Genomic DNA, 16,435 nt, shown 5'->3' with positions numbered 1-16,435 from the left:
TGAGCTTCTCAAGAACCAATGATGTTCATTCTCGTGTTACGCATCACTTTTGAGCCTCCTCAAGAACCAATGATGTTCATTCTCGTGTTACGCATCACGTTTGAGCTTCTCAAGAACCAATGATGTTCATTCTCGTGTTACGCATCACTTTTGAGCCTCCTCAAGAACCAATGATGTTCATTCTCGTGTTACGCATCACGTTTGAGCTTCTCAAGAACCAATGAGGTTCATTCTCGTGTTACGCATCACGTTTGAGCTTCTCAAGAACCAATGAGGTTCATTCTCGTGTTACGCATCATGTTTGAGCTTCTCAAGAACCAATGATGTTCATTCTCGTGTTACGCATCACTTTTGAGCCTCCTCAAGAACCAATGATGTTCATTCTCGTGTTACGCATCACGTTTGAGCTTCTCAAGAACCAATGATGTTCATTCTCGTGTTACGCATCACGTTTGAGCTTCTCAAGAACCAATGATGTTCATTCTCGTGTTACGCATCACTTTTGAGCCTCCTCAAGAACCAATGATGTTCATTCTCGTGTTACGCATCACATTTGAGCTTCTAAAGAACCAATGAGGTTCATTCTCATGTTACGCATCATGTTTGAGCTTCCATAAGAGCCAATGAGCTTCATTCTTGTATTACGCAGCACATTTTGAGCTTCTCAAGAACCAATGAGGTTCATTCTCATGTTACGCATCATGTTTGAGCTTCCATAAGAGCCAATGAGCTTCATTCCTGTATTACGCAGCACGTTTTGAGCTTCTCAAGAACCAATGAGCTTCATTCTCATGTTACGCATCACGTTTTGAGCTTCTCGAGAACCAATGAGGTTCATTCTCATGTTACGCATCATATTTGAGCTTCCTCAAGAGCCAATGAGCTTCATTCTTGTGTTACGCAGCACGTTTTGAGCTTCTCGAGAACCAATGCAGTTCATTCTCGCGTTACGCAGCACGTTTAAGCTTCCGGAAAAGGTTTGTTCTTGCGCATCTCGCAGTTTCAGTTAAGATTCTGTTTATGTTCGCTGATTAATGTTTATATGTGAATAAAAGCCAAATATTTATATGAGAATATCTGTTCATCATATAAAGTGATCAAGTCTCTTCAGAAAATGTGGATTAATTGGATATTTGATGAAATTTGCAACATCGACATTATTGACCTAAATCAATATTGAGCTGAAAAACAACATTGTTCTCTTCTGTAGAGCTGCAAAATTGATGAACTTTACACAGTTATTGAACTGAATCAACACTGAACTGACTTGAGCCGAAGAATGACACTATTGTCTTTTTTACAGCTGTTTGCATCACTGATTCTGTTATTTTCCTGTTTATTACTGTAAAGCTGCTTAAAAACAATCTGTATTGTAATAAAGTGCTATATAAATAAAGGTGACTTGACTTGACTTGTAGAGCGAAGGGGGCCGTCTGAGGGGCCGGCAGGGCTGGGACATCAGTCTGAGGAGACGGCCCGTACCAAGAGAGACCTACCAGGCTGGAGATCCCTTTTACATAAGCCGCAGGGAGAAAGAGTTGCTCGCCCGCTGGAAGAAAGTGACGGTGAGAGAGACAATGGCTGTATCTGAAATCACATACTTCCATTCTGTGTAGTAGGCGAAAAAAAAGTATGTGAAAAAACAAAGTGTGTCCAAATTCACAGTACTCATAAAAGAGTAGGCAAAAAGTACCCGGATGACCTACTACTTCCGGCGAGATTCTGAAGTGTGTGCATCCGATTGATACTTTACTATCCCATGAGGCCATGGGAGAGGATTTGTGAGTGATGCAACTGACGCATGATAATGACAACATGGCGAATGTAGTTTGTCCGGATTACATTCATACTATATAGAACATACTTTTTTTAGCTGTCATGAAGTAATTACTTATTCAAAATAAGCACCTACTCAAGAGGGTATGCAAATTCAGATGCAGCCAATCAGTTATTTCTGATGAGTGGTTTTAAAGAAGTGTCGATACAATAGTTATGTAAAGTCTATCAACATCATTCATGGTGTAAAAGTAATAACTTTGACTCATATATTGTATATGCTGTTATACTGTACCTCACTCACGTAATGGACATGTTTGGGTTACTTTCTGTCTGAAAAGTCAAGTGTCAGATTTACCAGATAACTTGACACAGGACAGGTTAGTAAGTGATTTCATTGTGGTAGTCTTATGAGTAATGGAATGTTAAAGTTGGCATGAAATGAAAATTCGTCCTATTTTCTAAATGCATGTGTTATAGATCTCATTGTGGATGTTTCATCTGTGTTTTCGACCTTGTTATTTTTAATCAAAATATCATAACTTGATCTTCCAGTTGAATAAATCTAATCATTTAGTCCACTTCAAGCGGAACTCAGTAAGATTTGCGAAGCTCCCCCTACAGGTTCCTTCAGTGAATCACACTGTCATAAATACTCCAAGCGCAGCTCTGGACTACAACGACTACAACGCTCACCAGCGCAGTAGTTTTGCAAATACAGTACAAGAAATCTCAATTGAGGTGGGTCATATTCGAAATTGTCTTATAAAGTCATAATATATACATTGTTTTTGAATTACCGTAAAGCATTTTGTCACTCTCGCGTGAACGTGAACATGAGGCGAGATTGTGTCGGGTCGGCGCAGCTCAACTTGCAAGTGCTGTTTTCTGGCGTAAACGTGCCAGAGGGGGTTAGTGCTCGCCTCAAACACACCACTACAAGTCAATTAAACATCGTAAGGACTATTTATGAAGGTAAAAAAGTAACTTAGTTCTGCTTTAAACCCGCTCCTTTCTTACCATCAACATCGACTGCATTTTCTTTCTTTTTCGAGAATGTTTCACTTGGATGTACATTACAATATGAATAAAAAAATCTGTTATTACTTACATTATATTGTGAATTTAATAATGTAAGTCTTGTCCCCATGGTTTTGGAAAATGGTATTTTAATGTTTATTGCACTGTCCGGTGTACTCCCACTCATGTGCGTTACAACTCAAAATAATTCTTTCTGGTAATGGGCGTTATTCCACAAACGCTTAAGTTGTAGTGAACTTGGAACATTCCTTTAGAGACAAAGAAGGAAAGTTTTGAATGGCTGCTGTTGAAGTTTGAGATGAGTTGAGTTAAAGATGTATGGAAAACTCACATCCTTCAGACTAAGGTGCTGAATGATACAGATGAGTGTGTTTATGAGGAATGGAAAACAATTTAGTAACATGTTGAGAAGTACAGATCCAAAACTCTTGAGTTGAATGCATACTCTTCTGGTGTGTGTGTGTGTGTGTGTGTTTTGTCCAGTGAAGTGAGCGGAAAGTGAACATCAGTGGAAAGTCAGTTGGGTTGGGTTCACTAAAACACTGTCTACTTGCCTCACAGCCGTGTGTGTGTGAGAGAGAGAGAGAATGAGTGTTTGTAGTAGTAGAGTGCTTGGCCACATTGTGAGGCCCTGTTTCCTGTAGAGGTGTGTGCTGTGCAAGTGTGTTGAACAGGGCGAACTCAAACCAGCTCTCAAGTTATTGATATATATTTTAGTGTGTTATGTTTTTTTTTAGCATTTACTTCCCATTCAAATAAGACTCAATCATGTAAGTAGTATGTTTTATATAGTTTTTTGCATTCGGTGTTGACAGGAATGGTTTATATATTTACTAGGGGTGTAATGGTACACACAACTGGCGGTTCGTTACGTACCTCTGTTTTGAAGTCACGGTTCGATAATAATCAACACAGATAACATATTCTATGCAAACATGTAATGTTTTTGCATTAACTTCTAAATCTAATTATAAAATTATGTTTTAGTCCAATTCATTGTTGAAATAATCATTTACACAATGGCTGTCATTTTCATGAGAGATTTAAACATACATTAAATAATCAAGACGTCACTAACGGGTTATGTAAAATATAACGAATATATAGGCTAATGCATATATTTAGCGAAAGAGTTAATTACTCTAGCGAACTAATAAGCTGTGGACACTGCATGACTTGCCTGAGGTAAATGTAATGCTAAGTGACATTGCATACATCTAGCACTGATAGAGCGGCATTTTTTGTTTGTATTTTCTGATAAAATGGACAGAATTTGATAGGTGACTCTGTTTCTTATCAAAAGTAACAAAGCGCGGAGCTTATTCCGATTATCGGTGGTTAATGGTGGTTAGCTTACAACTCTGTATTCGTCGTGTACACATGCGTACAGAACCGTTAGCCACGTACCGAAAATTCATGGGACGAATACGAATACTAATATTTACATATTTATTCAAACAGATTTATCAGTTATTTCACTAACAAACCAAAACTCTGGGTGGCCCTTTAGTATGCCGCAAGACTGAAAATATTCTTATGGTATAATACAACTATCTTTATGACAATAATTCTGCTGTCTAAGTACTTGTGTTTGGATTTCACTCCACAGAAAGCTCCTCGGATTTACTCTGAATCATAAATAAACACTTTAGTGTAAAATATTTCAGCTAATTTGATGATTCTTTCAGCAACCAATTAGAGCGTAATGCTCTTATCTCTGTTTTAACCATGTTATGCATACCTGGTAAAGGGTAATTAGTTATAATGCTCAAAACAACCCTAGTAACTAGATAACAAAAGTCGGTTTATGTTATGCAGTATTAAAGTGTGTGTTTATCCGGGGCCGCGGGGGTTTTCAGGGGCTGCCGTGTCCTCGGCTCACCCAGCGAGGACTGTTTCTCTCGGGTTGGGGAGACTCCGCCCACTGCAGCCTCTGGATCTCATCAAACTCTGGCGCAGCGCTGCTACGTCGCTTCACCAAGACTTGATTACAAACATGTGTGTGTGTTTGAAAGAATCACACATGGTGTGTGAAGCGGTTTAGTTTATGTAGACACTATAAAGAATAATGTAATTATTTGCAATAGTGTTTTTCATTTGTTTTCTTAAAGAGTTTCCTTTCTCTGTGTGTGTGTGTGTGTCTCTTTCATTCATTCAAGGGTTATAAATCATGGCTTAATTGAACCTTCCCGTCTTTCTCAGTTCCAATGACAGTCGACGCATTTAGTAAAATTCCTTGCAGCAGAGGAATCACACAATAACAAATCTAATCCTGCACAAACACACTCTCTCTTTTCTCTGGTCTGCGCTCCGCTCTCGTTCAGGTTTTGCGGCGGACGCCCTCCTGGCCGGTATTTGCAAACCCTCTGTGACCAATCAGCATTGAGTCACGTGACCCACGATTCCTAAACAAAGACATTGTGCATGTGTCTCCCCCCACTTTCTGCTTTAAAAGTGTCTTTTTGCCTTCGTACACACATGTACACACACACACAGCTACCTGAGAGGGACTGGCGATCAGACAGAGCAGCGTGTGTGGGTACGTGTGCACTGTGTGGAAAAGACACATTTACTGATGTGTGTGTGTTTAGCAGACGATGAAGGTAGAAAATGCTGACTTGGTTGTTTGCATAAGTGTGTGTGTGCATGTGTGTGTGTGTCACTTTAAACCAAACACAAGAGCTCTAGCTCTGTAGCTTTATAAAGCCATGCCTGCTTACTGCTTCCTGCAGTGCATACTGTGTACTGCAAATTATTATTTTTTTAAATAGTAAGTGCATCATTATGCAGATGATTATGCTAAATAATTATGTTTTTGTGCATGGAAATACATAGTTATTTTGCATTTTTTGTTTTAAAAAGTCTTACATTTTGACAGTGCGATCAAATAGTCGAAGATCACAGTTGTTTCAATTCAGTCATCACAGTATAAAAGGAAAGCCAAGTCAAATGCATGGCATTGTGTGATATATCTTGTAGTATGCATACTTTGGCAAATGTAGTAGGTCATTTGGGTATTCCGTGCAAAAAAAAATGCATGGAATACCCAACTGCATAGTTAAGAAATGGTTCTAGTATTATGCTTTTGTGAACATAGAGTGAAAGATTGTCCATTAGAGTGCAATATAGATCTGTCTATGCTGGATGCTTTTCTTTTTTTTTACTCTTCCATATATTTGAGTCTCAAACTGATGGATTTTTTTATTTTTGAATGGCATTGATAGTCACTTTGAACTGAAAAGGTTTCCATTTTCAGTGTTTGTGTGTGAGGAATTTGACAAAATTCTTGCACCATTATGCGATAAAGTAGGGTTTCTCAAACTGTGGTTCTTGAGGGGAAATGCAGGGGGTTCGTTGAGTTTCGGGAGTCATATGTAAAATAAAAAAATATATATATTTAAAGTAAAAACAATCAAAATGAAAATGTGATATTAATTTTTTTCCCTGCATGTTATGTTACCATTAACTGATTTCAGAGAACCATGAAAATGCAGAAGTGCTGTTAAATTATTGAAATATTCTTTTAATGCCCCTTTTACAAGATGTAATATAAGTCTCTGGTGTCCCCAAAATGTGTCTGTGAAGTTTCAGCTCAAAATAGCCCACAGATCATTTATTATAGCTTGTCAAATTTGCTCTTATTTGGTTGTGAGCAAAAACACAGCGTTTTTGTGTGTGTGTCCCTTTAAATGCAAATGAGCTGCTGCTCCTGGCCCGATTTCCAAAAGAAGGCGGAGATTTAAAATCAGTGTTCAGCCTTACATTGTTCAAACCGGAGTCGACACTGATGGAGAGACTCAGGAAGAAGTTACAACTTTTAGAATGAAACTGGACATTTCTGAATGGTTAGTGAATACATTTATGTAGTTGCTGTGGAGTTGATTCAACTCATCGACTAGCATGTGCCGTCATGTTCATCTTTTGTTCAAATCCAGTGTTGAATTTACTCTCGTTTGTGAAGCAGTCCGGCATAAAATGACGGCATGACAACAATACTCTACTACAACAACTCTTCCTCTTCTCTAAAGCAGCCCAACATGGCCTTTGTTGTGTGTTCACAGGGGCGGGGTTTATGTAAATTTTGGGTTTGTGATGTCACCTACCCGAGAAGAAGCTCGTTGTAGTCCCTACCAGCCGTTTGTTGTAGTCCTTAAAGAGAGAATTCTTTAAAAGAAAATATGTCTCTTTGCATTGAACTTTACGCAGTTCATAAACAAAGACCCCTTTAAAATCTAGGGGTTTTAAGTAAATATTATAATTCAAAGTGGTTTGGCGGACCAAAAAACGTTTGAGAATCCCTGTGATAAAGCGACAAATTATACACCACTGATATTTTGTCAGTTACTGGGTGTGTATTTCTGTCATGTTGCACTGGGTAGCCCCGCCCACCATGAGATTTTTTTGTTTGTTTTTTTCTGATTGACTTTGAATTAGTTGTTTCTGGAATCTAGTTAGGACACTATAATATTTGTTCAGTGTATTTTAGGTCTCTGCCAATGCAATCACATATTGTGATTTATTAGGACTGCGAGGACCCTTTTGGAATTGCTGTTTTTTTCTTCATTGTAATACATTGATCGTTCTAGACATATATGAAGTGTATTTGCATGAACACTAACGTTCAAAAGTTTGGGGTCAGTAAGATTTTGAAGAAAAAAAATAATGAAGGAAAATTCTGTTCTGCTAAACCTTCTATTCACCAAAGAATCCTGAAAAAAGGATCATGGTTTCCACAAAAATATGAAGCAGCACAACTGTTTTCAACATTGATAATAATCAGAAATGTTTCTTGAGCATCAAATCAGCATATTAGATTGATTTCTGAAGGATCATGTGACACTGAAGACTGGAGTAATGATGCTGAAAATTCAGCTTTGATCACAGGAATAAATTACATTTTAAAAAATATTAACATAGAAAACAGTTATTTTAAATTGTAAAAATATTTCACAATATTACTCTTTTTACTGTATTCATATAAATGCAGTCTTGGTGAGCAGACAAGACTTCTTTCTAAAACATTAAAGAATATTACCAATATTACCATAAAGTGTCTGAATGCTTTACCAATAGGAGTGACATTTGTATAGAAATGAGGCTGAGAGACTTTAGGGTCACAGTGAGGTTGGGGTCAGAGGTCATCCACGCCTGGGTCACGATCATAAAGCTCTCAGCTCTTGAAACTTGTCGTAAAGCCATGGGTCATCACAGAGTCCGAGGGGTCAGAGGGTGTGTTCAGGTCATAGTGAGAGACGTTCACACACTTTTCATGAGAAGTTTGCAAAAGATTTCTACTTGTAGGCACACAGAAAGACTTGCCATTTATAGAGTGCCAGTGAAGTTTTTTGGGAAGCTGCAGCAGGAAATTAGGTAATCTGTTTAGACCGCATTTCCCAGGGTGCACTGGGCCGTTTGCCAGGGGCTGCTGGGTAACCACCAACACAACCACTATAACGTCATGGAGACACGACTGGAAGAGGATAGACAATCTGCCTCAGATAGTAGCTCTCTTCCAAAACCATAGTGAGCTGCAGTATTTTAAGGCATCATAGGTGCGTTCGGTTTGAATGAAGGCTGTTCTAAAAGGTAGGCGGCAACTTTAGGCTGCCTTCTGAAATTTTGGCCAAATTCTAAGGCATCATTGCATGTGTTTATCACGAATGATGTGATCCCAGAATGCATTGCTCGCTCTAAATTTCTGATTGAAAAAACGTATTATTTTACCCAATATTTGTGTGTTTGTGTATCATGATTATATTATGTTTCCAGAATGCTAATGTGAAACTCTCTTGAGCAAATCGTCTTTTTGATAAAGATATCACCCATTTTGTTTATTGTACAAAAACTTCCAGCTAATGTTTTGATGGTGATAGAGAAGTAAATATAGCGTTGCTTTTAGATATTATTGCTACTTATTTTGAATACTCTACACAATTTTTTTTAATTGTTTTTGAAAGATGTCATCAAGGCTGCATTTATTTGATCAAAAATTCAGTAAAAATTGTGAAATATTATTACAATTTAAAATAACTGTTTTCTTTTTGAATATATAATAAAATGTAATTTATTCCTGCGATTCAAAGCTGAATTTTCAGCATCATTACTCCAGTCTTCAGTGTCACATGATCCTTCAGAAATCATTCTAATATGCTGATTTGATGCATAGAAATATTTATTATTATTATCAATATTGAAGTATTTTTTTTAGAAAACCATAATGAATTTTAAAATCTTTTGCAACATTATAAATATCATTATTGTCATTTGTGATCAATGCATTCTTGCTGAATAAAAATATTAATTTCTTTCCAAAAGCTGCAAGGCCGTTCATTAGGATTTGAGCTAGTGTGTGTTCATGTTCTTGAACTTGAATTTGTAAAGCTAATTATAATCATATATAATCAGCAGCACTTCCAGAACACACACACATACATCTCTCAAGAGTGCAGATGACAATAACATGACACACATTTGCATACGATTATTTATTCATCTGACTGCGCTTTGTGATCAGATCGCCAAACTATATGCATCATGTTTAAACCTTTTTTTAGGGCTGAGCATCTGAGATGTCTGCTTCCATCCCTCACATGGAAAAAATAGTGTGTGAAGGACTGCACTCTTTATGAAGTCTCCATTGACCCGTCAAACAGGCCTGTCTTTCTGTATTTTAGTGTCGCTGTGTTTTTGTGCGATTAGCTACTCTGTGGTTGGCCGTTTAGTGGGGTTAAAGGTCAAATGAGGCACTTATGACCTTCCTGCAAAGGTCACACAAGAGGAACCAACAGCTGCTCAAAAGCATCAAAGTTTCACTCTCACATACAGTATAGTTACAAAAAAAGCCTACACATCGAGAACGAAACTGCGTAAAGTTCTGCAGCATCACGTGTAAGCAGAGTTTTTTTGGTATGTCAGGATGCTCAAATGGACAGAGCAATGTTTTGAATAAACCTTTTCAGGGACATTTACATATAAATGGTTTATTTTTAGTAGTTTAGCAGGGGTATGAGAAAGTATTTTAACATTTAACAATGAAAAATGGCTTGTGGAAACAGTTGAGATATTAAAGAGATCTCGTTTGTAATTTTCCTTTCCTGCATCAGTGGTGCTGGATCTCTAATGTTGTTTTTGAAGTCATGGGAATCTTGTTGACATCATCAGATAGATCAGAATCTGTCTGCCTCCTTCCAAACCCATGGTATTTCTTTAAATCTGCACAAAATGATTCTTGACTAGATATACACTGCTAATGAAAGGTTTGGGGTTAGTAAAATTCAGTAAGGATGCATTAAATTGATCAAAAGTAAAGACATTTACAATATGACAGAAGATTTCTGTTTCAAACAAATGCTGCTCTTTTAAACTTTGTATTCTTTAAAGAATCCTGAAACAAATGCATCAAGTGTTTTCAACATTGATATTCAGTGTTGGGGAAAGTTACTTTTAAAAGTAATGCATCACAATATTGAATTACTCCCTAAAAAGTAACTAATTGAGTTACATTTTAAGGAAATTAATACATTACATTTGCGTTACTTTTTTCTCATCTGGGCTGGGCTTTTGTTTGTTTTTATAACAACAAAAAAGTTCTATTTTTGGCAAATGTAAAGGCCTTTTCAGACTATGGGCACCAGGCACGACTCAAGTGTTTTTTTTTGCTAGATTTAGCCCAACGCAGTTTTCATTTTCACATCCTGCGCCACGTCGTTTAAATAGCAAATGCATTTGCGCGCCCATGGGCGTGCTTGTCTGAAAACGAGGTATGTTCAGGTGCATTGTTGGCGCATTGCTATTTTGAGGCAACTGAAAATGACTGCGCCATTGACCAACTGAAACCTGGACTAAAGTCAATGACACGTTACTAATATGCGCCCAAAACATTACGAGAACAGGGACAACCCTTTTAGACCATGTGGCGGGCGTGCCGACCATTTTTCCCTGTTGTTGAACTAGCAAAAGTGAATTTGGACAAGCCCTAAGTGCACTTGCTCCGTGCTCTTTAGACCATGCACTTAGATCGCTAAAATAGGGCCCCAAAAGTGAAATGAATAAGCCTCAGGCTGAAGGAAATGCAAATTCATGCCTGTACAGTAGAGGGCGCAGCTCAAACAAACAAGTCTTTCGGCTGTGCTGACATTCTGGAATACAGAAGAATAGGATGCAGGAAAAGTAAATGAGTAAATGTATGCTCACATTTAGTCTAGAACGCCTCCGCACTCCCAATTTCTCTCAACATGGCGACAAGAGAGCTGTCAGCCAATAAATTGGAAAACAAAGTAACTTGCGTTACTTTTTTGAAAAAGTAACTCAAATATTTTGTTGTAAATTTAAAAGTAATGCGTTCCTTTACTAGTTGCTTGAAAAAAAAGTAATCTGATTACATAACTTCTTGTAATTACATAAGGTACTTGCAATGTGTTAGCCCCAAAATGTTGATAATGATAAGAAATGTTTCTTGAGCAGCAAATCAGCATATTAGAATGAATTCTGAAGGATCATGTGACACTGAAGACTGGAATAATGATGCTGAAAGTTAAATTACATTTTAAAATATATTCAAATAGAAAACAGTTCTTTTCACAGTATTATTGTTTTTATCGTATTGTAAAACATTCAGTTTTATTGACCCCAAACTTTTGAATGGTAGTGTAACTCGGCATCATTTTGCAAAAAAACTATAGAAACAAAGATGATAAAGATGCATAGTCACTCAGAATCATCATGCATATAAACAGAAGTCTGAACTGCTGTCCATGTAAACACGCATTTATTTAAAAAATGCCTGGAGTTTTCAGAAGTCTAATACACACACAGAGACATCCTGTCTCCTGTTAGCTGAGAGTTTGTCCTCACATGACAGTAAAAACCTGTAGGCTACATTTCCACAGTGATTTCAAATCAATATTTACCTAAACACACTCATACAATCTAGTCTGTTGTCTTGCTGGCAAAAGATGTTTAAAACGTGGCTGCTTTTGATTTGCAAGCAATGTGAGTAAAAATCCATGTGCGTTTGTATCTGTATTTCACCTTGTTTTGACCGCATGTGTTTGTTGTTTCCGTGTCTTTAAGGAGGAGAAGGCCCACCCGGTGCACACCGTGAGTGACACAATGGACGACCAATCAGCAGTGAGTTCTCAGAAGGAGGAGGAGGAGCCAGCCATCAACCTCCCATCCACACCCACACCTCAGCAGCAGCACACTGACCCCGCCTCCCCAACGGTTGCCACGACGCCTGAGGCACCTCCTGTCGCCTGTGGTAACAAAGTGATGACGAGGTCCTCAGAGATGGATCTGGAATATGAGGTGAATATCTGTCCTGATCCATCACTCTTAAAAATACAGGTTCTTCATTGGTTGTTTACAGCACTTTGAATAGGGTAGTCTTTGGTGCTCCATGACTTTAAAACAAAACAAAACAAAACAAATGTTTTTAGTTATTAGATATGCAAGTTATATTGTTATCTAACATGAAATTCAAAGTAGGTTGATTTTGAATGTCTGCAAACTAAGGCTGGACAAATTAATAAGTCAATTTCTGTGTTTTTTCCACACTTTTTTTGGCTTCATACTCTATAAATAATACATGCATTTATCAGGATAAAAGGTTGCTATTAAACTAATATCATTTACAATATACTTCATTTATGCTTCTTTTACTTCATCCACATTAATTTAATGCTTAAATATATTTAATTAATATAAATTAACAAACAGTACAATATTATTATTACAGATTATTTCTTATTTTCTTTAATATTTAGTATTATTACAAATGATTTCTTAATAATATTTTTATTTAATAGTAATCATTATATATATATATATATATATATATATAAAACATTAAACATTAATATTTAAAAGATATATTTATTATTTATATATTTATTATATATTATAAAATATATATTTATTATTTTATATAATATTTTATATATTATATATATAATATATATATATATATAAAAAAGTTGAAAAATGAAAAAAGTATGAAAAAAGTTGCCATTAAACAAATATTATTTAAAATATACTTCATTTATGTTAAAGGATTCGACATTTGTTTGAGGATTTAATTCTTAAATATATTTATTATGATTAATATAAATTAACAAAAACGACAATAGTATTAGTACAGATTATATTTTCTTTTCTTTAATATTTTTATTTAATAATATTGATAATAATCACACAAAATCATAATTATTATTATTAATATATATACTTATATTGAATGGGTCAAAAACAGTGGGAACATTACTTATGAAAGGTTGCCATTAAACAAATATTACCTAAAATGTGCTTTATTTATGTTTATTCTAGATTAATTTGTGAATTCAATCCCTAAATATATTTATTATAATTATAAATTCACATGTATAAATTAAAATCTTATTATTAATTAGATAACAATATTAATTAATATAATGATACATTTTTAAACTAATCCTAATTGCTAAAATATTAATTATTAGTAAATAAATATTAAATAAAACAATATTGAAGTTAATCACAGAAAACTGTACAATTAATTACTTGAATCAATTCACAACCCTACTGCAAACCTCATGTAAAATAAAACAACTCGCACAACATTTAGTTTGACCCTGATTTCGATAAATATATCAGGCAGCTGCTTTTTTTCAGTGACCATTTGTTGAAAAAGAAAAAAAATTCAGTTTCAGGATTTTGTTTTCTATTTCTGGCCTTACAGCCCAGACTGAGGTATATTTGACCTGCAGTATGTGAGGTTCAACTGAAGCTGATATTTGTTTTGTGTGTGTTTTCTCAGGACGGCCGTGGGTTCGGGATCGGAGAGCTCATCTGGGGAAAGTTACGGGGATTCTCCTGGTGGCCCGGCCGGATCGTGTCTTGGTGGATGACGGGTCGCAGTCGGGCCGCTGAAGGAACCCGCTGGGTCATGTGGTTTGGAGATGGCAAATTCTCAGTGGTGAGTCAGTCGACCAATCAGGATCCTTCACGAGTGCCGATAACAGACATTACAGTGAACATCCCTCCCTCTCTCAGGTGTGTGTGGAAAAGCTGTTGCCCTTGAGCACATTTTGCACATCTTTTCATCAGCCCACCTACAACAAACAACCCATGTACAGAAAAGCCATCTATGAAGTTTTACAGGCAAGTCATGCAACTAACATGATAATTCTCCATCATGTGTTAATGCACCGATTTACTAACTGATGTCTCTGACTAAACTACACTATATGTTAATCAAGTATATAGAGAGTATAAAGTATTTATGGGTTTGAATATGTATATAGATCTGCATGTGTGTATTTTCTCATGTTGTTTCCGTGGATCTCTGTACAGACGGCGAGTACGCGTGCAGGTAAACCGTTCCCTGCGTGTGTGTCCACGGATGACTCGGACACGGTGAAGGGTGTAGAACTGCAAACGCGGCAGATGATTGAATGGGCCAGCGCTGGGTTCCTCCCCTCCGGTGCCAAAGGCCTGGAGCCGCCACCAGGTACTGTCGAATTTCATTTATTTTTAGTTTTTTGTTATTTATTATTTATCATTATAAATAAATACTACTATTACAAATATTATTGTACAAGTTATGCATATTAATATGAATAAAGTACTTTTGTATTTTATTATTTAATTAATGAAAATTATTTTTATTCATTTATTATTGTTTTTATTATTTATTATGTTTTATTTTAATTGATGATATTATTTCATTTTGATTAAATAATTTTATTATTTTATAATTTATTATATTTTGTTATGCTTATTACATATTTTTATTTTAATTAAAAATGTAAAAAAATAAATTTTACTTATTTTATTTTTATTAATTTAATTTATATTTTTTATTTATTGTATTGCTCAAATTATTTTATTTTTATTCATTTATTACTGTTTTTATTATTTATTATATTGTATTATATTTATGCTGTATTTTAATTATATTAATATTTATTTTATGTTGATATAATTTTATTGTTATTGTTGTGTTTTTGTTATATTGTTTTATTTTAATTAATGATATTTATTTTTATTTAATTATTTAATCATTTTATTATTATTTATTAATTATAAATTATTATTAATTTATTTATGTTTTATTTTAATGATATTAATATTTATTTTTTTTAATTGTTTTATTTATGTTTTATTTAAATTAATGTGATTTATTTTTATTCAATTATTTTATCATTTTATTATTAATTATATTTTGTTATATTATATATTTTTATTTAAAAAAAATTATTTTGATTCATTTAATTTATAATTTTTTTATTTATTGTATTGCTCAAATAATTTTTTGGACGTCATAGACCTGATAATTTAGTAAACCTCATTGCTATCTTAGAGAAACAGTTGAGATATTAGAGACATTGCATTTGTGAGCGTATTTGTGTGTGTGTTCTCCAGCGGAGCGGAACCCTTACACTGAGGTGTATCCAGAGATGTGGGTGGAGCCTGAGGCTGCTGCGTACACAGCTCCGCCCCCTGCCAAGAAACCCAGGAAGAACAGTGTTGAGAAACCCAAAATTAAAGAGATTATAGATGAAGGAACCCGAGGTATCACAAACACACACACACATGTGCCAAAACAAACCATCTTCACATTTCACATGAACCGCAGCGATTGTTAATGCGTGTTTTGTTTTCCTCAGAGAGACTCGTGTATGAAGTCAGGCAGAAGTGTCGCAATCTCGAAGGTGAGTTTGCTGTTGAATGTGACCTTTGACCCATAGGTGTTTGTTCTTTTTAAAAGAAACTCACCTGAAACACAACATCCAGTTTAGCATCATCAATGCTTTTCTTCTACATCAAAATAATTCTCTATGCAAATAATCTTCACAATGTGTGAGTGCCAGTTTGTGTGCTAGAAGTATATATTTTGGCAAATATAGTACGCCAGAGTGTCAAAATGAATAATATGCAAACAACAAAAATAATATGGCACAGTAGCATGCTATTCCAGACATCATCATGGAGTCGTTTTGTGTGCAGATATCTGTATTTCCTGTGGAAGTCAGAACGTATCACTTGAACATCCTCTGTTTATTGGAGCCATGTGTCAGAGCTGCAAGGTATGCATGCACACATTTCCACCTGTCAATCAAGCCCGTTCTGACTTCTGATTGGTGCTGAGGTGGTGTTCTGTTCCCATGCAGAACTGTTTCCTGGAGTGCGCGTATCAGTACGACGATGACGGTTATCAGTCGTACTGCACCATCTGCTGTGGAGGAAGAGAAGTGCTCATGTGCGGGAACAACAACTGCTGCAGGTGTGTATGTATGGGTGTATGTAGGTTTTTTTCCTATTGTGACATAGTGAAACAGCATCTTGAACAAGAAAAAATGTAAGGCGGGACTTGATTTTGCCTCATCAGAAATTGATTGGATTGTTGAATGGCTGTGGTTTGCTATTGGTCAATCTCATGTGACTGACAGGTTGTCCCGCCCTCGCACCAGTAAGCACGGCATCAGCGGAGAGACGAGATGTCGCTGCAATAGGATTATGAGAGCAATTATGAGGGCACATTAATTTAAGAAAAATAAAAAGATGTGCGTAGATAAGTAATGTATAATAATACTGCAATATTCTATATAAAAAAAGAAAAAATATTAGTTTGAAGTTTGAA

The 16,435-nt window shown here is 35.7% G+C and overlaps 1 protein-coding gene across 9 annotated transcripts in view; it reads left to right on the top strand.

The window, feature by feature from the left end:
• Positions 1 to 16,435, top strand: part of dnmt3aa (DNA (cytosine-5-)-methyltransferase 3 alpha a) — a 54,514-nt gene that overhangs the window by 28,260 nt on the left and 9,819 nt on the right. For 5 of the 9 annotated variants that reach the window (XR_010894979.1, XR_010894978.1, XM_067384386.1 and 2 more), the window contains 10 exons: positions 1,419 to 1,565; positions 2,401 to 2,517; positions 11,890 to 12,123; positions 13,610 to 13,768; positions 13,846 to 13,953; positions 14,146 to 14,302; positions 15,217 to 15,366; positions 15,462 to 15,506; positions 15,802 to 15,881; positions 15,966 to 16,078. Coding sequence is in view for 7 of the 9 variants with exons in the window: in XM_067384386.1 (XP_067240487.1) it covers positions 1,419 to 1,565; positions 2,401 to 2,517; positions 11,890 to 12,123; positions 13,610 to 13,768; positions 13,846 to 13,953; positions 14,146 to 14,302; positions 15,217 to 15,366; positions 15,462 to 15,506; positions 15,802 to 15,881; positions 15,966 to 16,078 (1,310 nt within the window). In the remaining 2 variants the exon portion in view is untranslated. The remainder of the gene's footprint in view (positions 1 to 1,418; positions 1,566 to 2,400; positions 2,518 to 11,889; positions 12,124 to 13,609; positions 13,769 to 13,845; positions 13,954 to 14,145; positions 14,303 to 15,216; positions 15,367 to 15,461; positions 15,507 to 15,801; positions 15,882 to 15,965; positions 16,079 to 16,435) is intronic. The other 4 variants (XM_067384388.1, XM_067384387.1, XM_067384391.1 and 1 more) reach the window with 2 other exon arrangements.

This window comes from Chanodichthys erythropterus, chromosome 4 (genome assembly GCF_024489055.1).
Source record: "Chanodichthys erythropterus isolate Z2021 chromosome 4, ASM2448905v1, whole genome shotgun sequence".
NCBI classification, from domain to species: Eukaryota; Metazoa; Chordata; class Actinopteri; order Cypriniformes; family Xenocyprididae; genus Chanodichthys; species Chanodichthys erythropterus.
This window is presented reverse-complemented; position numbering and strand designations above follow the sequence as displayed.